The 26,506-nt window shown below is 44.2% G+C and overlaps 1 protein-coding gene across 1 annotated transcript in view; it reads left to right on the top strand.

Annotated features, from left to right (window-relative positions):
• The window catches only part of BAIAP3 (BAI1 associated protein 3), a 554,780-nt gene that overhangs the window by 500,605 nt on the left and 27,669 nt on the right, over positions 1-26,506 (top strand). The window contains exons 29-30 of the mRNA XM_077449095.1: positions 23,447-23,518; positions 24,548-24,631. Coding sequence (XP_077305221.1) covers positions 23,447-23,518; positions 24,548-24,631 — 156 coding nt within the window. The remainder of the gene's footprint in view (positions 1-23,446; positions 23,519-24,547; positions 24,632-26,506) is intronic.

Below are 26,506 nucleotides of genomic sequence, written 5' to 3'. Positions count from 1 at the left end.
ATTCAAATTAAAAATCTTGACTTTGTGCTACACTACACTTTTCATTTTCTGTCAGTAACCTTTCATGTGATATATAAAGCCTGGAGTAAAAACGAGTAAATACAAAGTGCAGTGCAAAAAAACGGGGAAAATGCTGTAACACAGTGGTTCCCCAACCTTTTTGGCGCATGGGGACTGGCTGCATGGAAGAAAATGTTGCAAAGGACCATGGGGGGTGGTGGTTTTGCTGCGCTGGGGGGGTGGTGGTGGATTTGCTGTGCGGGGGGTGAGTATACAATTTTTAGCAGGCAATAGCTGAAGTTGGTGCTTCAATCATCATGGCACCCTGGTTAATATGGTGTTAGGATGGTTGAAGCACATTATTTCTATTATTACATTGTAATATAAATTACAGTGCCTTGCGAAAGTACTTGGCCCCCTTGAACTTTTCAACCTTTTGCCACATTTCAGGCTTCAAACATAAAGATATAAAATTTTAATTTTTTGTGAAGAATCACCAACAAGTGGGACACAATTGTGAAGTGGAACGAAATCTATTGGATATTTTAAACTTTTTTAGCAAATAAAAAACTAAAAAGTGGTGCGTGCAAAATTATTCGGCCCCTTTACTTTCAGTGCAGCAAACTCACTCCAGAAGTTCAGCGAGGATCTCTGAATGATCCAATGTTGTCCTAAATGACTGATGGTGATAAATAGAATCCACCTGTGTGTAATCAAGTCTCTGTATAAATGCACCTGCTCTGTGATAGTCTCAGGGTTCTGTTGAAAGCGCAGAGAGCATCATGAAGACCAAGGAACACACCAGGCAGGTCCGTAATACTGTTGTGGAGAAGTTTAAAGCCGGATTTGGATACAAAATGATTTCCTAAGCTTTAAACATCCCAAGGAGCACTGTGCAAGCGATCATTTTAAAATGGAAGGAATATCAGACCACTGCAAATCTACCAAGACCTGGCCGTCCCTCTAAACTTTCAGCTCAGACAAGGAGAAGACTGATCAGAGATGCAGCCAAGAGGCCCATGATCACTCTGGATGAACTGCGGAGAACTACAGCTGAGATGGGAGAGTCTGTCCATAGGACAACAATCAGTCGTACACTGCACAAATCTGGCCTTTATGGAAGAGTGGCAAGAAGAAAGCCATTTCTCAAAGATATCCATAAAAAGTCTCGTCTAAGGTTTGCCACAAGCCACCTGGGAGACACACCAAACATGTGGAAGAAGGTGCTCTGGTCAGATGAAACCAAAATCAAACTTTTTGCCCACAATGCAAAACGATATGTTTGGCGTAAAAGCAACACAGCTCATCACCCTCAACACACCATCCCCACTGTCAAACATGGTGGTGGCAGCATCATGGTTTGGGCCTGCTTTTCTTCAGCAGGGACAGGGAAGATGGTTAAAATTGAGGGGAAGATGGATGCAGCCAAATACAGGACCATTCTGGATGAAAACCTGTTGGAGTCTGCAAAAGACCTGAAACTGGGACGGAGATTTATCTTCCAAGACAATGATCCCAAACATACAGCAAAATCTACAAAGGAATGGTTCACAAATAAACGTATCCAGGTGTTAGAATGGCCAAGTCAAAGTCCAGACCTGAATCCAATCGAGAATCTGTGGAAAGAGCTGAAAACTGCTGTTCACAAACGCTCTCCATCCAACCTCACTGAGCTTGAGCTGTTTTGCAAGGAAGAATGGGCAAGAATTTCAGTCTCTCGATGTGCAAAACTAATAGAGACATACCCCAAGCAACTTGCAGCTGTAATCGCAGCAAAAGGTGGCTCTACAAAGTATTAACGCAAGGGGGCCGAATAATTTTGCACGCCCCACTTTTCATTTTTTTATTAGTTAAAAAAATTTTCGTTCCACTTCATAATTGTGTCCCACTTGTTGGTGATTCTTCACAAAAAATTAAAATGTTATATCTTTATGTTTGAAGCCTGAAATGTGGCAAAAGGTTGAAAAGTTCAAGGGGGCCGAATACTTTCGCAAGGCACTGTAAATAGTTAAACTCACCATAATGCAGAATTAGTGGGAGCCCTGAGCACGTTGCCTGCCACTTGCCACCAGATGCGGAATGTCATTTGCCATGTCGCCTGCCCTCAGATGCAAAATGTCACTTTCAATGTCGCCTGCCACCAAATGCGAAATGTTACTTGCCACGTCGCCTGCCTTCAGATGCAGCTTGTAATTTGACACATGGCCTTCCAAGAGATGCAGATTGTCACTTGCCACTTTGCCTGCGACCAGATGTGGATTGCTACTTGCCACGTTGCCTGCCACCAGATGCGGATTGTCACTATCCCACCACCAGATGCGGATTGTCACTATCCTGCCACCAGATGTAGATTGTCACTGTTACCTGCCACTAAAAAATAGCAGCTTGTCACTAAGTTAATTTAAATGTAAAATCGAATTATTATTTTTCAACCCAGCATTGCAATACTTACAGGTGCACTGCTTCTGACGGCCTCTCCTCAGTGCGAGTAAAATGGCACATGCACATTGGGTTCTGTCCAACAGTGAGGACAGGCAGTGAAAGATTACGTAATTCTCTCTCCGCTCGCTTGCAGCTGCGCCTGTGTGTAGTAAGGGCAGAACAGAGGGGATGCGGTGCAGGCAATGAGAGATTGTCCTGCTCGCCACCGCGCAGTTGACAGAGTCACCTTCGAGGCCGGCAGCAGAGGCACCACGGCCAGGTGTGGGGCCACGGCCAGAGAGTTGGGGACCCCCGCTGTAATAGATGCATAAATGAGGTGTGCAGCAAGAAATAAATGGCAAAAAGTGGAATAAAGTGTCTAAATTAGAAAAGTTGATTGGGGTCTATTTATCAATGTTTTCACTGAAGAATTACTTAACTATCACCCAAGAGTCACCATTTTTCCTCCCACAAATGGTGAATTTTGAGTGAAAACATTTATGAATAGACCCAACTATGACTGTTAGGGGGAACCTCTAATAATAGATTACACCATAGAATAATAATTCACATAATTAAGACTCAAGATGTGCATTTTTAAATATTGTATCATTAAAGGATAAGTTCAGCTTTGTTCACTTATTACTAATTATTTATTTATTTATTTCTAAATTCCAGCTCCCCTATGTACCAATATAGCATTCATGTACTTTTTTTTGCAAAAACATCAATACTTTCCATTAATTCTACATACACTTAAGCCTTGTACACACGGTATGATTGTTGGCCAAACGAGCATCTGATTTTTGTCAAAAGGGCGTGTGCCAGGAATTTGCCTTGCATATTAACGGTACACAACTGTCGTGGCACAAACATGAACGTAGTGATGTACTACGAGGAATTTCAGCTCTTGAGCGCCACCCTTTGGGCCCCTTCTGCTAATTTCGTGTTTGGTGAGCATTGATTTCGAGCATGTGTGTTTGTGCTTTCGACTTTTGTGTGACGGATTTGTGTACTGACCATACGAAAATCTGACGCCAAACCGTTGTCCGCTGAAAGTTTACTAGCCTGTCACCCAACATTTGTTTGCTGAAAATTGTACAACAGTTGTCAAAAGCAGCGTACTAACGGTAAGATTTTAGAACAACAGTCTGTCAACAGACAATCCCCTGCCAACAATCATACTGTGTACGAGGCTTTACTTTACTTGTCCTCATCCATGTTTCCAGACATATCCATTTGTAATGTCTTACTTCCTGATCAGACTATAGGTTAAGACACAGGAAGAAGTTGACAGTCTGACCTCATTAGCAAACACCCTACATCATCCACCCACCCTCTCCCAACTGCAGGTTTTTTAAATGAAATGCAATCAATCAGTGATCACCCTTCTCACTAAATATGTGGCTCATTTTTTGCTGTGAAATGCATAGGCAGCCCGTTGATTTCAATTGGCTGCACTGCATGTGGTTAATGGGACATTTTGGTGTTTAGTGGGTTGCGTGTTTTTTACTGTGCGGTTTGCAGCATTTGGCCCTTGTTTTTTCACATGGCAAAATGTATGTTTGCTTCTGTGTTTGGTGTGTCATTAACAATTAATGGCACTAAAAGCACAACTAGTAATTTTAGGTGTATAAAGATGGCCATACACTATACAATCTGATTGTACAAACATCCATGAGGACAGTGAAGTTTATGTAGAATTAATGGAAAGCGTTGATATTTTTGCAAAAAAAGTATATTAATGCTATATTGGTACATAGGGGAGCTGGAATTTAGAAAAAAAAAGGGTGAACAAAGGGGAATTTAGCCTTTAAGTTGAATCTTGCATAGCTCTTTCATTTGGCATTTTGAAGTGTGCGGGAGATGAGTGATGAGAATAGAGCCTATGTGGATAGAGCTGTAGTATTGAAAACAGGAGAAGGGTCTCCTGGGTTCTGTAATGTTCACCATACAATTGTACAAGCTCCTTTAGATCTACCATCAACAATGTAGTTTAACTAGATGCCGACCGCCGGCTGTCAAATGAGGGCCAGGCGGCGCACCTATTGTGGCGGGAGGCCGTCATATGACGGCCTCCCGTTTAAACAGGGAATGCGCGTGATTGTGCGCGCGCATCCCTGTTTCTTCGGTGGCGGCGTGTCACGGAGACACCGCTCGCCACCGAAGGGGGTGAACAGCCATTCGTTATGGCTGTTTACCATGTGATCGGCCGTGATGAAGTCACGGCCGATCACAGATGGTCACACCCCGACTGTGCACGGCGCATGCGCACGATCGTGAGCGTGCTGCGCGTGCACGTCGGTGGCGGTGTGTTCCCCCGGGAACACTGCTCGTCACCGACGCTGGTAAACAGCCATTGGCCGGGTGTTTACCCACGTGATCGGCTGTGATCCTTTCACAGCCGATCACTAAAATGTAAACAAACCGCGGTAACGAGATGTTACCGGGTTGTTCTCCTCCTCACACACCGATCGTGTGTGAGGAGGAGATTGCGGTAACATCTCGTTACCGCCTAGTGTACACCAATCACACTGATTGCCTGCCTACCCCCCCCCCCAATAAAGAGGACCTGTCAATCACAGTCCATCAGAGTACCTGTCACAGTCCATCAGAGTATTTGAGTACCTGTCCCAGCCCATCAGAGTACCCGAGTACCTGTCCCAGCCCATCAGAGTACCCGAGTACCTGTCCCAGCCCATCAGAGTACCCGAGTACCTGTCCCGGCCCATCAGAGTACCCGAGTACCTGTCCCGGCCCATCAGAGTACCCGAGTACCTGTCCCGGCCCATCAGAGTACCCGAGTACCTGTCCCGGCCCATCAGAGTACCCGAGTACCTGTCCCGGCCCATCAGAGTACCCGAGTACCTGTCCCGGCCCATCAGAGTACCCGAGTACCTGTCCCGGCACACCAGAGTACCCGAGTACCTGTCACGGCACACCCGAGTACCTGTCACGGCCCATCAGGGTACCCGAGTACCTGTCACGGCCCATCAGGGTACCCGAGTACCTGTCACGGCCCATCAGGGTACCCGAGTACCTGTCACGGCCCATCAGGGTACCCGAGTACCTGTCACGGCCCATCAGGGTACCCGAGTACCTGTCACGGCCCATCAGGGTACCCGAGTACCTGTCACGGTCCATCAGGGTACCCGAGTACCTGTCACAGTCCATTAGAGTACCGAGTACCTGTCACAGTCCATCAGGGTACCCGAGTATCTGTCACAGCCCATCTGAGTACCCGAGTACCTGTCACAGTCCATCAGGGTACCCGAGTATCTGTCACAGCCCATCTGAGTACCCGAGTACCTGTCACAGTCCATCAGGGTACCCGAGTACCTGTCACAGTCCATTAGAGTACCGAGTACCTGTCACAGTCCATTAGAGTACCGAGTACCTGTCACTGCCCATCTGAGTACCCGAGTACCTGTCACTGCCCATCTGAGTACCCGAGTACCTGTCACAGTCCATTAGAGTACAGAGTACCTGTCCCAGTCCATTAGAGTACCTGTCCCAGTCCATTAGAGTACCGAGTACCTGTCACTAGGGATGAGCCGTACACCCCCCGGTTCGGTTCGCACCAGAACTTTCGAACGGACCCCAAATTCGAACGAACTTTAGAACCCCATTGAAGTCTATGGGACTCGAACGTTCGAAATTAAAAGTGCTAATTTTAACGGCTAATATGCAAGATACTGTCCTAAAAAGGGTTTGGGGACCTGGCTCCTGCCCCAGGGGACATGGGTCAATGCCTAAAATGTTTTTAAAAATGGCCGTTTTGGCGGGAGCACTGATTTTAATGACGATTAAAGTGAAAAAAAAAGTGAAATATTCCTTTAAATATGGTGCCTGGGGGGTGTCTGTAGTATGCCTGTGAAGTGCCACGTGTTTCCCGTGTTTAGAACAGTCCCTGCACAAAATTACATTAAACGGAAATAACACCATTTAAAACTGCTTGCGGTTTTAATGTTATATCTGGTTCCTGCAATATGGTTGAAAATCATTGAGAAAAATGGCATGGGTAGCCCTCCCTGCCCATTACCAGCCTATTTGGGTCTTGTACGCATATTAAGGGGAACCCTGTACCCATATTAAAAAAAGGAAATGCGTGTGGCCCCCAGGCCCTATATACTCAGAACAGCAGTATACAGGCGGTGCAAACAAGACAGGGACTGTGTAGGTTTGTTGTGTTAAGTTGAATCTGTTTGTAATTTTCAACTGGTACATTTTTAAAGTGTAGCTCCAGTCAAAAAAACAATTTTTAAGCTTTTTGGAAAACATAGGGAAGGGTTATCACCCCTGTATAATTTGTTTTGTCGTCCATCTTTTTTCATCTCACTTGCTGTTGTCTCCTTCCGTTTGCAAGTAGGAGATGTTTGTAAATTGGATGTTTGAAAGGAGGGGCCTGCCCTATATGCTCTGCAGAAATGGCGGAACAAGGTGTTGGTTTTGCCACAACATTGTAAGCCCTCAAAGTGACTCTTGGTGGGCTCTGGAGCGCCCTTCTGTGAACGATTATATCAAGAATTGTAATTACATGCCATTGTTGAACAGTGGTAGAAAAATTGACCTTTGGTGGTTGTGGTGCTGGTGCCACAACACTATAAGTCCTCACCGTTACTCTGGGTGGGCACAGGAAGGGGCCCTCCTGTGAAATATTATATCAAGAATTGTAATTACATGTCCCTGTTAAACAGGGGCAGAAAAATTTGGCCTTAGGCACTGCTGCTGGTGCCACCACACTGCAACCTCTCCCATATACTCTAGTTTTATTTCAGGAATTAGCCCTGCTGCAAAGCATTGCATCAAAAATTGTACTTAAACGCCCCTGTTAAACAGGGGCAGAAAAATTGGGCCTTAGGCACTGGTGCTGGTGCCACCACACTGCAACCTCTGCCATATACTCTAGTTTTATTGCAGGAATTAGCCCTGCTGCAAAGCATTGCATCAAAAATTGTAATTAAACGCCCCTGTTAAACAGGGGCAGAAAAATTGGGCCTTAGGCACTGGTGCTGGTGCCACCACACTGCAACCTCTCCCATATACTCTACTTTTATTGCAGGAATTAGCCCTGCTGCAAAGCATTGCATCAAAAATTGTACTTAAACGCCCCTGTTAAACAGGGGCAGAAAAATTAGGCCTTAGGCACTGGTGCTGGTGCCACCACACTGCAACCTCTTCCATATACTCTAGTTTTATTGCAGGAATTAGCCCTGCTGCAAAGCATTGCATCAAAAATTGTAATTAAACGCCCCTGTTAAACAGGGGCAGAAAAATTGGGCCTTAAGCACTGGTGCTGGTGCCACCATACTGCAACCTCTCCCATATACTCTTGTTTGATTGCAGGAATTAGCCCTGCTGCAAAGCATTGCATCAAAAATTGTACTTAAACGCCCCTGTTAAACAGGGGCAGAAAAATTGGGCTGATGGCATCACCCAGAACCAGAAATGTTCTTCCAACATATCAGCGGAGGAGGAAGAGGATAAACAATCAACATAACAGGACAGTCACTCAGCATAGGCAGTCTTGAAGGGATGTGATATTTCAAAAAAAATTATTCTGTTACATCAGCTTCAGGTGCTTGGTAGCTGTGGGTGATCCAAGACTGATTCATCTTGATGAAGGTCAGTCGATCAACTGATTCGGTGGACAGGCGCACCCTGTGATCGGTAACAAAGCCACCAGCAGCACTGAAGGTGCGTTCCGAAAGAACGCTGGATGCAGGACAGGCCAGTAGCTCAATTGCATACTGTGCAAGCTCTGGCCAGTGATCCATCCTCAAGACCCAGTAAGCCAGAGGATTTTCGGTGGGAAAGGTGTCCAAGTCTGACCTTGCCCCTAGGTATTCCTGCACCATGTAAATTAGACGCTGGCGATGGGTGCTGGAACCGATCATACCTTGGGGCTGCGGACTAAAAAATTGTCTGAAAGCATCAGTCAGACGGCCACCTTCTCCACCGCTCCTTCTGACCGAAGCCTCAGCAACACGTTGTCCAGGACCAGGAGTTTGTAACCTCCCAGTCTCTGGGAACGCGTTGCACAGACCTTTCTGCAAGGCCTCCCGGAGATGTCTCATCCTCTGCTCCCTCTGCGATGGCAAGATAAGGTCGGCAACCTTACCCTTGTACCGTGGATCAAGGAGAGTGGCCAGCCAGTAATGGTCCCTCTCCTTGATCCGAAGAATACGAGGATCCTTCCGCAGGCTTTGCAGGATCAGGGAGGCCATGCAGCGTAGGTTAGCTGAGGCATTCGGTCCGGAGTCCTCTGGGTCACTAAGGACAACATGATCCACAGCTACCTCCTCCCAGCCACGTACAAGTCCACGTGTTTCTTGGGACTGTAAATCATCCCTACAAGACTGCTGCTGCTGCTGCTGCTGCTGCTGCTGATGCTGAGTGCCAGCCTCCACCTCCATCTGACACAATCATCCTCGTCCTCCTCTTCCTCCACCTCATCCTCTTCCTGTGTGATGGGTGGCACAGCAGGAACACTGTCTGGATAAAGGGGGCCTTGAGAGGCAAGGAAGTCCTCCTCTTCCTGCCTCTGTTCTGCCTCAAGTGCCCTGTCCATTATTCCACGCAGCGTATGCTCCAAGAGGTGGACAAGAGGTACAGTGTCACTGATGCATGCACTGTCTCAAACGGTGACAGGACAGTGCATGCATCCCTGATCATGCCCCACTGGCGTGGTGAGAAAAAACCGAGCTCCCCTGACCCTGTCCTGGTGCCGTAGTCGCACAGGTACTCATTGATGGCCCTCTGCTGCGTGTGCAGCCGCTGCAGCATGGCCAACGTTGAGTTCCATCTGGTGGGCATGTCACATATAAGGCGGTTCTTGGGCAGGTTCAACTCCTTTTGGAGCTCAGCCAGCCGAGCACAGGCATTAAATGATCGGCGGAAATGCACACAGACTTTCCTGGCCTGCTTCAGGACATCCTGTAAGCCGGGGTACCTGCCCAAGAACCGCTGCACCACCAGGTTAAGGACGTGAGCTACACAGGGCACATGGGTCAGTTGTCCCTGTCGGAGGGTGGAGAGGAGGTTGGTGCCATTGTCACAAACCACCATTCCTGGCTTAAGCTGGCGTGGCGTCAACCACATCTCGGCCTGCACCTGCAGAGCTGACAAAACATCCACCCCAGTGTGGCTCCTGTCCCCCAAACAAACCAGCGCAAGCACGGCATGGCATCGTTTTGCCTGCGTACTTGCGTAGCCCCTGGAACGCCTACGAAGCACCGCTGGTTCTGAGGACAGAGCACTGGAAGAGGCCATGGAGGAAGAAGAAGAGGAGGGGGTGGAGGAGAGAGGTGTGTCACAACCAATAGTAGCATTTTGGAGGCGTGGTGGCGGAACAACCTCCAACACTACTGCACCCTGTCCTGCATCCTTCCCACCTGCCAGAAGAGTGACCCAATGGGCCGTGAAAGACAGGTAACGTCCCTGTCCATGCCTGCTGGACCATGAGTCAGCGGTAATATGCACCTTACCGCTGACCACCCTGTCCAGCGAGGCAAGGACATTGCCTTCCACATGCCAGTAGAGAGCCGGAATCGCCTTCCATAAGAAAAAGTGGCGTTTGGGGACCTGCCACTGAGGAACCGCACATTGTACAAACTCACGGAAGGGGGCCGAGTCTACCAACTGAAAAGGCAGCAGTTGAAGTGCTAGCAATTTAGCCAAGCTAGCATTCAACCGCTGGGCATGTGGATGGCTGGGAGTGAACTTCTTTCGCCGGTCCAGCAGCTGGGGCAGGGACATTTGCCTGCTATAATCGGACGTGGGTGTACCGCTAGCAGAGTTCCCGGAAGCACTTGGCTGTGACACACCTAATTCTACACCTTCATTCCTCTCAGAGCAGGTTTCAGAGAGGACTGAAGGTCTAGTGGGGTTGGAGATCCCAGCTGATGAGGAGCAAGGAGAGGTCCGCTTTGTTCTTTGGTGTGGGTCTTTGAGGTACGCTTGCCAACGAGCTGCATGGCAGGTCAACATATGTCTGGTCAAGCATGTGGTGCCCAAGCGGCTGATGTTTTGGCCACGCGAGATACGCTTGAGACATATGTTGCAAATAGCAGCGGTGCGATCTGATGCACTCGTCTCAAAAAAGGCCCACACCAAAGAACTTTTAGAATAACGCGCAGAGGCAGCGCCCTGCACAGGCGGAGCTCTGCGGTGTGATTCAGTCGGTGTGCTGCCCCTAAGCTGGCCCCCGGAGGGCATCCTGCCTCGTTGGACATGTGCCTCCTCCTCCTCCTCCTCTCTCCTTCCAGGCACCCAAGTGGAGTCAGTGCCCTCATCATCCCCTCCCTCTTCATCGCTGTAGCAAACCTGGCAGTATGCTGCAGCTTGTGGAACATGACTGCCAGATTGCTGTCCTTCTTGAGCATCCCCTCTCTCTGCGCTCACGCTACTGCCTTCCTCTAGCTGAGTGTCATTATCAGAGCCCACAAAACACTGGGCATCCTCCTGGAGCATGTACCCAACACTGTGCTCAAAGAGTTCAGGAGACTGCTCAGGAGGACGTGGTGGGTCTAGGGAAGGAGTCACTGATGATGACATTGAGAGGAGGGAAGACGATGCGTTGGCAGCTGCTTTGCTAGTACCCTGAGACTGGGTGAGAGAGGATGAGGAGGATGAAGAGGGCTTGGTCATCCACTCTACCAAGTCGTTGGCATGTTGTGGCTCAACATGTCCAGCTGCCGAAAAGAAGGACAAGCGTGTCCCATGGCCACGTGCTGATGACAATGCACCGCGTCCACGACCAGCACTGTTGTCTCTAGACACAGAGCCTGCTTGCCCTCTTTTATCGGCTCGCGTCTGTCTGCCTCTCCTTGCTGGCCTTCCAGACATGGTAATGGCCTGAAGGGAGTTGGGTAAAAAAGCAGTTGGGTAGTGTATATTGTGCTAGAGGCACACAACACCCACTAACTCCTGCAGATGCCTTTATTATAGAACACCAGAGATAAAGGGGTATATACAGATGTATACTGTGCTGTGCTGGAGGCACACACAACTTCCAATAACTCCTGCAGATGGCAAGTGGTCTCAAATAGAGAAGAGCTATGTAGGTGGATATAGCGGTATGTACTGGGTACAGAGCACGCAGACAGCACGCACAAGCTCCTAACACTACTGACTGCAAGCTCTATTATAAAAGATAGATCACTAGCTATATAGGTGAGGTGAATATAGCGGTGTATACTGCGGTCAGGGCACGCAGACAACAACCACTACACAACAGCAAGATCGAAAATCGTCCGAAAACGATCGGTGTGTACTGTGTTGAAGGTACACAGAACACCCACTAACTCCTGCAGATGCCTTTATTATAGAACACCAGAGATAAAGGGGTATATACAGATGTATACTGTGCTGTGCTGGAGGCACACACAACTTCCAATAACTCCTGCAGATGGCAAGTGGGCAAGTGTTTAAGGTACACAGAACACCCACTGCTTCAGACGCCAACACACTACACAAGGCCGCCGCGCTGGCGGCCTTATATAGTGTGGGGCGTGCACTACACAGCCTGAGCTATGATTGGCCACAGGCATCCTGCCTGTGGCCAATCATGGCTCTCCTCGCTGCTGGCGCTGCGATTGGCCAAGCATGCAGGGTCACAGTGCATGCTTGGCCAATCATGAGCCAGCAATGCACTGCGCCATCGCAGTGCATTGTGGGCCGTGAGCGCCACACGAATTTGGCGCGAACGGACCAAAATGTTCGGACTTCGCCGAACGGACGAACAGCCGATGTTCGAGTTGAACTTATGTTCGACTCAAACACGAAGCTCATCCCTACCTGTCACAGTCCATCAGGGTACCCGAGTACCTGTCACAGTCCATCAGGGTACCCGAGTACCTGTCACAGCCCATCCGAGTACCCGAGTACCTGTCACAGTTCATCTGAGTACCCGAGTACCTGTCACAGTTCATCTGAGTACCCGAGTACCTGTCACAGTTCATCTGAGTACCCGAGTACCTGTCACAGTCCATATGAGTACCTATCACCGCCCTTCAGAGTACCCAAATACCAGTCACCAAACCATCAGAGTACCTGTCACCAGGCCATCAGAGTACCTGAGTACTTGTCACCAGGCCATCAGAGTACCCAAGTACCTGTCACCAGGCCATCAGAGTACCCGAGTACCTGTCACCAGGCCATCAGAGTACCCGAGTACCTGTCACCAAGCCATCAGAGTACCCGAGTACCTGTCACTTGGCCATCAGAGTACCCGAGTACCTGTCACCAGGCCATCAGAGTATCCGAGTACCTGTCACCAGGCCATCAGAGTACCCGAGTACCTGTCACCAGGCCATCAGAGTACCCGAGTACCTATCTCCAGCCCATAAGAGTACCCGTGTACCTATTTGCAGCCCATGTCTTATAGAATATACGTTGGGGTGTTTGCTTTCCAAAATGGGGTCATTTTGTGGGTAATTTCACTGTCCTGGTGGTCCAGGACCTTCAAATGTGTGATGGGTAGGAATGAAATGAGATGTGTCATTTATGCTCCTAGAACGCCTGAACGTACTACTTCAATGTTCGGCCTCTCTATGTGGCCAGGCTGTGTAAAAGTCCTACACATGTAGTATCGCCATACTTGGGAGGAGTAGCAGAATGTATTTTGGGGTGTAATTTTTGCTATATACATGCTATGTATTAGAAATATCTTATAAATTTACAATTTTGTGTAAAAAAAAAATGCGTTTTAATTTTTTTCCACATATTCCAAAAACTTCTGGAAAAAAATTAACCATTCAAAAGACTCATTATGCCTCACAGATTATACGCTGGGGTGTTTGCTTTCCAAAATGGGTTCATTTTATGGGAAATTCCATTGTCCTGGTACTCCAGGGCCTTCAAAAGTGTAATAGGTGGTTGAGAAATGAGATGCGTCATTTTTGCTCGTAGAACGTCTGAAGGTACTACTTCAATGTTAGTGCTCTGTATGTGGCCAGGTTGTGTAAAAGTCTCACACATGTGGTATCGCCGTACTCGGGAAGAGTAGCAGAATGTATTTTGGGGTGTAATTTGTTGTATGCATATGTTGTGTGTGAGAAATAACCTGATAATATGACAATTTAGTAAAAAAAAAAAAAAAAAAAAAAAAAAATCTTCATTTTGCAAAGAATTGTGGGAAAAAATGACAACTTAAAAAAACTCACCATGCTACTTACTTAATACCTTGGGATGTCTACTTTGTAAAAAGGGGTCATTTGTACTTTCCTGACTTGTTAGTGTGTCAAGAAATGAGGTACACCTGATGTACTGAAGGCCTGATCAGAAGTGATCAATTTTCAGTGATTGGCACCATAGTTTGTAGACTCTATAACTTTCACAAAGACCAAATAATATATACTAATGTGGGTTATTTTTACCAAAGATATGTAGCAGTATAAATTTTGGCCAAAATTTATGAAGAAAAATTACTAATTAGCAAAAATTTATGACAGAAACAAAATTTACGTTTTATTTTATTTATAGCACAAAAAATAAAAAACCCACAAGTGATTAAATACCACAAAAAGAAAGCTCTATTTGTGTGGAAAAAAGGACGCAAGTTTCATATGGATAAAGTGTTGGATGACTGAGTAATTATCATTCAAACTGTGAGAGCGCTGAAAGCTGAAAATTGGTCTGGTCAGGAAGGGGGTGTAACTGCACTTTATTGAGGTGGATAAGGGCCTGCCTGATTGGATACAGAGTGATTGACTAGATATGTGTTTCCTCCTATTATATAAATTTGGGAAATCTAAAGGAGATTGTACAAACAGATTGTATAGGGTATGGCCACCTTTATACACCTAAAATTACTGGTTGCTCTTTCAGTGCCATTAATTGTTAACGGCACACCAAACACAGAAGCAACCACACATTTTGCCATGTGAAAAAATGAATGGCAAATGCTGCAAAACGCTCAGTAAAAAACATATAACCCACAAAACACCAAAATGTCCCATGAGCCACAAATAGTGCAGCCAATTGAAATCAACGGGCTTCCCTATGCGGGCCACAGGAAAAACAAACCACAAATTGTTCTCTCCCACTATGGTAGATGTGAATGGGGCCTGAAAGTGAAATTGGTGCAATAATACAAGAACAATGCGGCTCCATTCACATCTGTGCGTTTCCTTGCATTTCATAAATGCGCTGCACCAAAAATCATAGTAAAAAAATGCATCAAGCTCCGCTGTGTGTAGGGCAGCCCATTCAGGCAGGTGGGCTGCCCTAGGGTTGATGAGTGAAAATGCTTCAAAACGCCTCCCCACCTCGCTAAAAAAGGAAGACGCATGTGGGATTGCGAGTTCCCCCTATGCAGAGATGTGAACAGGACTTGACAGCTGAGTGTTTCTGTCCACTTCCTTCTATGTACTTGTATAAAGATGGTCATATGCTATACAATCTGATTGTACATTGTGTATTTAGTGAGAAGGGTTATCACTGAGTGATTGCATTTCATTTAAAAAATGTGCAGCTGGGAGTGGGTGGGTGGATGATGCAGAGTGTGCTAATGAGGTCAGCTGGTCAACTCCTTCCTGTGTCATAACCTATAGTCTGACCAGCAAGTAAGACATTACAAATGGATACGTCTGGAAACATGGATGAGGACAAGTAAAGTAAGTGTATGTAGAATTAATGGAAAGCGTTGATATTTTTGCAAAAAAAGTACATAAATGCTATATTTGTACATAGGGGAGCTGGAATTTAGAAAAAAAAGTGAACAAAGGTGAACTTATCCTTTAATGAAAACATGTTCACGTACAAAAAAGAATCATGCTTGATAAACCAGTGGAATTGTTTGAAGTTGTTATGGAATTGCCTGAATTGTGGACTTTTTCAGCTATTCATTAGCCAGTCAACTAATGGGCAAATAAGGACACAAATGTCAGAATACCCAGAAGAACAGAAAAATGTAAAGTGTGAAGGACTATTAGACTTGCATTAAAGCGATACTAAACCCGCAGATTTATTTATTTTTTTAAATCCTGTAAGGCATATGAAATACTTACCTTAGAATGAGGTGTTGGCAGGTGATCTCGGTCCACGCCGAGGGAGGTGAGATTTTCCCTCTGCGTGTCTTCCGGGTATCGCAGCTCCAGCGATTTGAGTGGCCAGAATGTCGTCGCTCCTGCGCATGTGTGCGGGAGACTTCTTTCCAGCAAGGTCCGGCGTTTGCCGGACCTTTCAGCTGGGAAATTCAGAGCGCATGCGCCACTGAAGTCAGCGGCTGCATGCAAGGGGATTATCTCCTAAATTCTACAGGTTTAGGAGATATTCTTTTTACCTACAAGTAAGCCTTTTTATAGTTATAAGTCAAAAAAATTACTTTACTACCACTTTAACAATAGGACATGTACATCATGCCAAGATAAATCTATCATAACCTTTGGCTTGAAGCAGGACTTTGATCTCTGAGAAAAAACAGCTGGCTTGGTGAACATCAAGGATGATGTGAACAGTTGAATGGCAGAAAGTTGATTGGCAAAAAGTCCAGGAAAATTTAGGACAAGTACAACAGTATATAGTCACAACCCAAATTAACCCACGCTAAGTAATAGTGTTATCACTGTATAAAATGCTGCCACCTTATATAAACATTAAAGTAATCACAACACAGAGTAACTACCCCTACATTGAAACTTGCACTGGGGAAGCACTGTGGACTATCTATTATAACGTGATGGGGATTTAATCTATTTTTTATTTTTTATGAATGTTTTTCTCTACCTGGAGGGAGAACTTTAACATTGTGGTTATTAGAACAGTATATAGCAGTGATGACGAACCTTGACAACCCAGATGTTTTGGAACTACATTTCCCATGATGCTCATGCACGCTACAGTGTAGTTCCAAAACATCTGGGGTGCCAAGTTTCACAATCACTGGTATATAGTATAGCATATTACACCATGGAAGCAGTTATAACATAAGTAATTTCAAAACACTTGGCGGTGTATACACGTGGAGAGAAGTTTTGAATGTTGGATGATAGTTTGGTGTCCTTAGTCCGAGACTTAATCTTGAGTGTAGTTCAAGGCACCATGATGGCCAAAAAGTAAGTGTATAGAGAGGTAAACTGTTTCACAAACTAATGAATGTTACTGGAAACTGCATTTTTCCGCAGGACAACTCCACTTCTCACAGTGTACACTCTCTAGACAAGCAGAGGACACAATGGAAATAATGTACTGGCTTGCCAGGTGAACCGATTTGTGCCTATGTTAACATGCAATGATTGGCATCTAATCACTAGGGCCAAAATACAGGGAGTGGAATTCCAACAACTACCTCTTCGTTTTGGATAAAGATAGGAAGCTATAGCCCCTGCCATGCCTTTATTGCTGTCTGCTTCCACTTAGGAGGAGAATTCCCTCATTTGCTGTTAGCTTACTGGGACACACACAGCAATGAAACAACCTTCCTTATAAGAGCACCATCAATGTAGCTGTGATGAGAAAAAATATCTGAATGAATAACAAAGCTTTATCTTGTATAAATCTAATTAGATCTTTCATTATCAGAGGTTTATCCAATCAATTACTTCCAGCCAGGAAGCTGGCCTCTCTGTTATTGTGTATAATGGCCTCTCACCTGCTGTGATGCTGTAGAAACAGGATTAAGCAATGCAATGCTAGTGTTGTGCTGCAACCCAGCTGGTCATCATATCCTTCGATGCTGCTTCCTCACTGCTGTTTCTCCAGGCATAGTCCAGATAGATAATAAATCCTAATTAACGTGACAAGAAGAATTCTTAGATACGTGAGCTGTCATGGCCACTGCCGCTGAGAAATCAGTTTAATAATGGCATCTGCTTAACCATTACACATAACTCCTAATTTATGTATTGCATTTGAAATCTACTAGTATGGCTGGGTATGTAACTGATTTGATGTTCTCTTAGGATAAATGGTTAGCATCTAGAGATCTTTCAGCATGCCTTAAACACCCACACCTCATCATTTAGCCTTTTATTTTTCCTGTTAAAATATACACTGATCAGCCATCTCATTACAGTGGGAGCTGAAAGTGGGTGGGATATATTAGGCAACAAGTGAACATATTGTCCCTGAAGGTGTTAAAAATAGAAAACAAAAGGGCAAGTGTAACTATTTGAGCAACTTTAACAAGGGCCAAATTGTAGTGGCTAGATGACTGGGTCAGAGCAACTGTAAATCTAAAGCTCCTGTGGTATGTTATCAGTCTGCAGTGGTCTGGATCCACCAAAAGTGGTCCAAAGAAGGAAACATTAATGCAAAAGCTGGCCCATGTAGTCTAATCACATAGAAGAGCTACTGTAGCTCAAATTGCTGAAAACGTTAATGCTGGTTCCGATAGAAAGATGTCAGAGCACACAGTGCATCACAGCTTGCTGTGTATGGGGCTGCGTAGCTGTAGACCAGTCAGGGTGCCAATGTTGATCCATGTACATACCAAAAGCACCTACAATGGGCACATAAGCATCAGGACTGGACCACAGAGCAATAGAAGAAGGTGGCCTGGTCTGATGACTTCAAGAATGGTTTGAGGAACACAATAACACGTTTGAGGTGTTGACTTGTCCTCCAAATTCTCTAGATCTCAATTAAGCATCTGTGGGATGTGCTGAAAAAACTAGTCTGATCCATGGAGATCCCACCTCATCACTTACAGGACTTAAAGGACCTGCTCCTGAAGGCTTGGTGCCAGATAGTACACCATACCTTCAGAGGTCTAGTGGATCCCATGTCTCAATGGGTTATTGCGGGTGGTCATAATGTTATGGCTGATCGGTGTATAGAAAAGAATCACCAACCTTTAAAATAATCACATTTTGTTGCTTTGCAGCCTGAAATGAAAACAAACAAGGTTGTTGTTTTATCCAGCTTTATTTACTTTATTTATGGTACGACTAATAACATCCACGTGAAAGATATAACACCAATATGTAAAAAAATATTTTTAAAATCAAAAAACAGAATCACCGAGTTGTAAAAAGGATCACTCGCTCCTAAAAATGACTTGTAAACTCAATAAGATGTAGCTAACCACCTTCTAAATAGCACACAAGGCCATTTAACTGTCAATTGTGATCAGCTGTGGTCATTTTAATTAGCTCAGCATGAAAATAGCTTTCCTGGAGCATTTCTGTCCCTGGTAGTGCAACTGAAGCAAAAAATCAACTATGGGTTGCAAGGCACTGTCAAAACAATCTCTGGGATAAATTTGTGGACATGCACAAGTTGGGAGATAGATACAAAAAAAAGTATAACGGCTTTATCAATGCCTAGAAGCACAATGAAGCCTATTATTGGGAAGTGGAAGGTATTTGGTACAACATGGACCCTCCCTGGATCAGGACATCACTCCAAACAGGATGAAAGAGCCAGGAGGAAACTGGTCAGAGAGACTACAAAGAGGCCCACAGCAACTCTGAAGCAGTTGCAGGAGTTTATGACAAAGAGTGGTCATTGTGTGCATGTCACAACAATATCACATATTCTCCACAAATGTGGCTTGTATGGGAGGGTTGCAAGAAAAAAGCCATTCCTCAAGAAAGGCCACATACAGTCATGCCTGAGCTTTGCCAAAACACACCTTGAAAATTCTGAGACCACATGGAAAAGGGTGTTATGGTCAGATGAGACTAAAATTTAATTATTTGGCCTCAATACCAAACAATATGTCTGGTGGAAATCCAATACAGCTCACAATCCAAATAACACCATTCCTATAGTAAAGCATGGAGGTGGTAATACACTGTTATGGGGGCATTTCTCTGCAGCAGGAACTGGAGCACTTGTCAGGATAGAAGAAAGAATGGATGGGGCAAAATACCATCAATTTCTTGAGGAAAATCTGCTGCCCTCTGCCAGAAAGTTGTCAAAGGGAAGAAGGTTTACCTTCCAACATGACAATGACGCAATGCACACAGCAAAAATGACCACACAATGGTTGAAGGAGAAAAAGGTGAATGTCCTTGCATGGCTTAGTCAAAAATGTAAATGTATTTTTGGGATTTTATGTGATAGACCAAAACAAAGAGGCACATAATTGTGAAGTGAAAGGAAAATGAGAAATAGTTTAACATTTTTTACAAATAAATATGTGAAAAGTGTGGCGTGCATTTGTATTCAGACCCCTTTACTATGATACCCCTAACTAAAATCTAGTGGAACCAATTGCCTTCAGAAGTTACCTAATTATTAAATAGAGTCCACCTGTGTGTAATTTAAGATCATTATAAATACAGCTGCTGTGCGAAGCCCTCAGAGGTTTGTTAGAGAACCTTAGTGAACAAACCGCATCATGAAGGCCAAAGAACTCACTAGACAGGTCAGGGATGAAGTTGTAGAGAAGTTTAAAGCAGGGTTAGGGTTTAAAAAAATATACCAAGCTTTGAATATCTCACGGAGCACTATTCAATCCATTATCTGAAAATGGAAAGAGTATGACACAACTGCAAACTTACCAAGTCATGGCCGTCCACCTAAACTGACAGGCCGCGCAAGGAGAGCAATAATCAGAGAAGCAGCAAAGAGGCCCATTGTAACTCTGGAGGAGCTGCGGAGATTCTCAGTTCAGATGGGAGAATCTGTCCACAGGACAACTATCACTATTTTGCACTCCACAAATCTGGCCTTTATAGAAGAGTAGCAAGAAGAAAGCTATTGTTGAAAGAAAGCCATTATTAGTCCCATTTGCAGTTTTTATGAGAAGCCATGCGGGGGACACCGCAAACATGTGGAAGAAGGTGCTCTGGTCACATGAGACCAAAATTTTACTTTTTGGCCTAAAAGCAAAACACTATGTGTGGCACAGCACATTACCGTGAACACGCCATCCCCACCGTGACACATGGTGGTGGCAGCATCATATTGTGGGGATGCTTTTCTTCAGCAGGGACAGGGAAGCTGGTCAGAGTTGATGGGAAGATGGATGGAGGCAAATACATGTGAAAGTAGCCTAAAGGCCCGCAAAAAAAATGAACAGCGCTTTAGCGCTAACGGCGGGTGCTGCTGTTATTTAATAACTACCAACAATAGGTCTTTGCCAGTTTGTTAGTTTCCACAATAACTACTGAGGTAGGAACTTTCATTTTTTTCTGCAGTAAATCCCAACAACTTATTGACATTTCCGGTTTTGCTAATTCAAAATAGATTATTGCTCCTTTTAGCTGTGTATTGGATTTGTTTGTGCTGCATATGCCTGCAGATGAATTCCTGAAGTAACCACGCACTGTAGAAAATTATTAGGTACCTTTTCTAATGCTAAGATCTCTTCCACATAGTAACTTTGCAGTAAGTTGAATGAATACTGCATAGTAAGATCGGCACATGGGAGATATTAAAGTGATTGTAAAGTCTCATTTTTTTTTTCCTAATAAAAATAACCAACAAGTTATACTTACCTCCTCTGTTGCAGTGGATTTGCATAGAGCAGCCCAAATCCTCCTCTTCTCAGGTCCCTCTTCTGTGCTCCTGGCCCCTCCCTTATGTTGAGTGCCCTCACAAAAAGCAGCTTGCTATGGGAGCACCCGAGCCGAGTCACAGCTCCATGTATCCATTCAGACACAGAGCCTTGACCCAGCCCCATCCCCTCTCTCTTCTGTTTGGCTAGCTGACTTTGATTGAAAGCAGCGGGAGGTGGCACTTATGGGCTCTGATGAGGGGGCACTAATATGCCGTACTTATGGGCACTAATAGGTGGCACTGATGAGCCACTGATGGGCACTGTTAGGTGGCACTGATGGGCACTGATAGGTGGCACGGATAGACGGTATTGATGGGCATTGATGGGTGGCACTGATGGGCATTACTAATGGGCATTGACAGCAGTGATGGGCAATGATGGACAGCACTGATTGCCAGCATTGACTGCCATCACGAATGGGTACTGATTGGTGGCACTGGTCTGCACTGATTGCTGGCATTGGTGGGCAATGGTGGGCACTGATTTGTGACACTATATTGCTATATTGTAAATGTGGCACTGATGATCAGTGCACTAATTACATTCTTAGATGTCCCCCTGCATGGAGATGCCGCTGATCGGCTCTCTTTGCCACACACTCTGTCAGTGTGAGGTGAGGAGAGCCGATTATTGGCATCTCCGTGTTTACATGTGACCAGCTGTGATTGGACACAGCCGATCACATTCTTAAAGAGCCGCAGACGCGGCTTTTTACAGAGATCGGGGTCGCGCCATGTCCTAGCAACAATCAGAGCGACCGTTCTGGGATGCTGTCATATGACAGCATCCCAGAACGAGAGATGCACCGTCCCGCCGTCATTTTACGGTGGGCAGACGGCAAGCAGTTAAAGAGGTTGTAAACCTCTCTGTGGAAGTTCTACCTATAGGTAAGCCTAGAATAAAGCTTACCTATAGGCACTGTAAGTATCTCCTAAACGTGCGCCATTTAGGAGATACTGTGTTTTGCGCCAATGATGTCATCGGCGCATGCGCTGTGAAGATATGGCCCCCTGTCCCGTTTCTTCAAGAGACAGAGTCGTGACTGGCAGCTCCCGCATGCATACGCGGGAGTGATGTCACGCCGCTCCATCCAGTCATAGAACCAGAGTCCGCTGCCCCCGGAAGGAAGAGGGGCGAACATGGATGCAACCTGCAGTGGGGACGGCACAGGCTTTGTTTGCAGGTAATTGTCACATAATGGGCTAGTATGCAATGCATACTAGCACATTATACTTTTACTTTGCAGGGGCAAAGGAAGGAAGTAATACCCATCAGGGTTTACGTGCTCTTTAACAGGCAACATAAAAAAAGTATAGTGGCTTGAGAGCTTCAAATGAATCTGTCTAAAGAGAAGTATGAGGACTTTGTTTTTGGCCTTCTTCCGTAAAATGTTAGAGACCTGTCAAATAAAATCACAGAGAGAGCGGAGCAACACACTATAGTGTAGTAAGTGATGCACAAATCTATTAAAAAAAGGTGTAAAATAAACACCCAAGTGTAAACGTAAGGGAGGTGGTGAGTATTGACCAAAAAGCACAGAAATCTTTTTATAAACCACTCGTCCTGTCCTGGCCACAGGCAATGAGACACTAATCAGTAGGATGATATATCTGACCTTAGGAGAAGAGTCCGACAGCATCAATCATCCACTTGCCACCCAAGTAGTTAAAGAGGAAGTAAACTCTCCCACTCTGATGCTTCTTTTCATTTAGTCTATTATAATAAGTCATTATCAGACTATAGCCACTGTAATCCAGCCCAAATCGCATATTACTTACTGTTTAAAGAAACTTTAAAAAACTTGTTTCCAGGGGTTAGGCAGCGCCATCTTAAGTATTGTTTTCTGAGTCCACAGTGGAGTGTATTTCCGCCCTTACATTGAGCACTTCCTGTACTGTTAACCAAGCCTCCTTCTCAATCCAACGTTTCTATGGCAACTCTGCTTCCCTGTTCATAGCTTACTTGTTTATTTCATAGTATTTACTTGTGCCAATGTCTAATGTTTCCCTTTGTCAGACTTATCAGCTTCAGCTGATAAGACTGCAGTAATGGCCAAGTTTAGACTGTATGTGAGGTCACATGGTGTGTAGGAGGAAGCTCTGAGTGATTAGCAGAGTTCAGTGTTGTGCCGTAGGAAGTCCTGATAACAGATAGATAAGACATAGAGAGTGTGCCGTAAATCAGGGGAGATCTGGGCATGCTCAGTGACTTCATTCTACAGAACAACAAGGATTACAACAATACTAAGCAAGTAAGGAGATATCTACAAGCAGTGTTCATTAGGGTTTCTTATGCTGATTTACATGGGACAAAGTTGTGGGGGAGAGTTTACAACCACTTTAATGTTTATGTTCAAAGTGTTGATCCAAAAAGAAAAAAAAAATGTGTATAGAATTAAACAGTTTCCCTTCAGTGTAGTTTCTTGTAAGCAGCTAGTTGTGGCTCCCTATACCTTACTACCACACTATACCTTACTGCAACACAGTGAAGGAGTCTGGATTCTTGCCTGAGAATGTATGACAAACCGACAGCACTGTACAGTCTTCCTATTAATACGTGTTCTCTTTCTGACAGGCTCTTGTAGACTTTTTCCACGCAGAAGGACAGGGGTTACCACTGGACACCTTGCGGAATGGAGATTACCGGGTGATTGACTCTAATTACTATATTTATAGCTTGGTATTTAGAGCTTGGGAGGCATCTGCACTATTTGCCAAATAGCAGCTTCACTTAAATTGCTCCTGTAGAATGGACAAAAACCTTTATTTCGATATCAGAGCTGCATTACTAAAACTGTGATTATATTGGAATACCTTTGAAACCTGGTCTTTTACAACTTCCCTTTGAAGAGAAAAAAACACATTTAGACTCTACAGGAATAATATAATATCAATACTTTCAGTTGCTGTCAAAAAAGAAAGGAAAAACGATGTATTTGTGCCCCGTTCTTATTTCATTTGCCCACAGCTGCCTGAAGAAGAAAGCTTGCCATATTAAGGTCACAGCTTTATTACCCTTTTTGCTAAGGGTTTTTTCAGGGTAAATCCGCCACCTCTAAACCCTCTTTTCAGCAGTAGATATGAATGAACTGACCTAAAATCATAATTCTTTTAATAAGATAAAATATGTAGCATTTAGTACCTGTTTAACTGGAGGGCAGACAAAAGTGTTAGTTCCCTGATATACTGGTGTAGCCAGTACAAAAAAAAAAATCACATTCTCTTTTTTTATTTTTTTAAGTATTAGAACAAGCATTGACAAGGGGGCTTTCAGTGCACTTGTATGGCTCCCAATCTCCCAATGACAGCACATACTGTAGATCGGGAATGAAAGACACACAGGAAGCATCAGAGAGAAAATTAATGTAGGTTAAAGTGGCTGAGGATTGATCCTAAAGTGACAGTAATGTACATGTCATTGCTCACGAAATGCCTAATTTGTCTTAATTTTCACACATATACAAATCTATGAGAAACAGTTTTTAAAGAACACATGCACATAGAAAACACCAATATTTTATGGTTCGGAAATTACCCACTTAGGACATATGAGCTAACAATTTAATCCACACAGCTCAAGGGGTTCTGGTTCCATTTCTGAGCCATGCTTATAAACATTTCTTGTCTACAGATGTTCAATCTTGTGATATTAATAAAATATACTATTGGTTTTCAGTTTTTAGAAGAAGAATTGCGTTTGAATAAATGTTCAACAAGTGAACTAATTGAAAAATATTACATGGACAATATCAAGGAGCAGGTAATTGTGCTGGAAATATATTTAAAATGTATTTATATTGTAACAGAAAATTATTTTATTTGCTCATTTTTGATCTGTTAAATATACAGTACTGTGCAAAAGTTTTAGGCGGGTGTTTAAAAAAGCTGTAAATTAAGAATTAAGAATGCTTTCAGAAATAGAAGCGTTAATATTTTGTTTTTATCAATTAACAAAATGGAAAGTAAATGAACAGAAGAGAAATCTAAATCAAATCCATATTTGACTACCCTTTGCCTGTAAAACCGCATCAGTTCTTCTTGGTACACTTGCACACAGTTTTTGAAGGAACTTGGCAGGGAGGTTGTTCCAAACATCTTTGAGAACTAACCACAGATCTTCTGTGGATGTAGGCTGCCTCAAATGCTTCTGTTTCTTCATGTAATCTCAGACAGACTTGATGAGGTTGAGATCAGGACTCTGTGGGGGCCAAACCATCACTTTCAGGATTCCTTGCACTGAAGATAGTTCTTAATGACATTGACTGTGTGTTTGGGTTTTTTTTTGTACTGTTGTAGAATACATTTGGGGCCAATCACATGTCCCCCTGATGGTATGGCATGATGGATAAGTATTTTCCTGTACTATTGATCCTGACCAAATCTCCAACTCCATATGCAGAAATGCAGCCCCAAACTTGAAAGGAACCTCCACCATGAGTTTCCTGCAGGCACACATTATTGTACCACTCTCTAGCCATTTGGCAAAGAAATTGCTTCCTGCTAAAGCCAAATATTACAAATTTCGAGTCCAGAGCACCTGCTGCAATTTTTCTGCACCCCAGTTCCTATGTTTTTGTGCATAGTTGTCTTGCTTAGCCTTGTTTCGATATCAGAGGTGTGTCTTTTTGGCCACAATTCTTTAATGAAACTCACTTCTGGCAAGACGTATCCAGACAATAGATGGATGTACTTGGATCCCACTGGTTTTCACCAGTTTTTTGCTAAGGCACTGCTGGACATCTTCCGATGAGGAAGGGAAGGTAAGAATGATGTCTCTTTTATCTGCTGCGTTAAGTTTCTTACCATGATGTTTGACCTGTGAAATGGAAGTGTCTTCCACAACCTCACCTTAGTGGCAGAGCCTGGCTGTTCTTCATCCAGTTTTAACCCTCCAACACAGCTGTTTCTGTTTCAGCTAATGACTGTGTTTCAACCTACATTTGAAATTGATGATCATTAGCACCTGCTTGGTGTAATTGGTTAATCATACACTTGACTAATTCTGTTTCAATGTGTTTATTTAAAGTTTTATTTTCCAAAGAGGACACAAATTGTAGGCAAAGAATGACATCAGGGATAAGGTCCACAATGCAGATCCAAATAGTATGACACCTGTCGTTTTCAATACAAAGGGATGCCGTAGTAAAGTGAAAAGTATAAGTTCAACAAAAACATAAAAGTTCTTATAAAGCATACAACAATCCTATTCAGCAAACCCCTGCTAGGGGAAATATTAGAACCTATATTTCACCACCGGCTAGTCAGTATGAGCGTGAATATATCTGACTCTAGTTCTACAAAATCCCTGACTTTGTGCAAGTGAGCAAATGTAAGAATGAATGCTAATTTGAAGCCAAAGGGCAGTCATACCAAATATTGATTTGATTTAGATTTTTCTTCTGTTCTCTTACTTTGCATTTTATAAATTGATAAAAATAAACAATTCAAATATATATTTATGAAAGCATTCTTGCTTTACACCATTTTTTCCACACCCGTCTAAAACTTTTGCACAGCACTGTACAATTAAAAAGGTAGCTGTTCATCCAGCCAGAAATCTCATGAGCAATTATAATTCATATTTCACTGAAGTCATTGGAACAGCTTTTCAAACAGGCAATTAGCATTTTCAGAA

This window comes from Lithobates pipiens, unplaced genomic scaffold (genome assembly GCF_037356315.1).
Source record: "Lithobates pipiens isolate NorthernLeopardFrog02 unplaced genomic scaffold, aLitPip1_a1.2 Scaffold_22, whole genome shotgun sequence".
Classification (NCBI taxonomy): domain Eukaryota; kingdom Metazoa; phylum Chordata; class Amphibia; order Anura; family Ranidae; genus Lithobates; species Lithobates pipiens.
The sequence above is the reverse complement of the archived record's forward strand: the minus strand, read 5'-3'. Positions and strand labels throughout refer to the sequence as shown.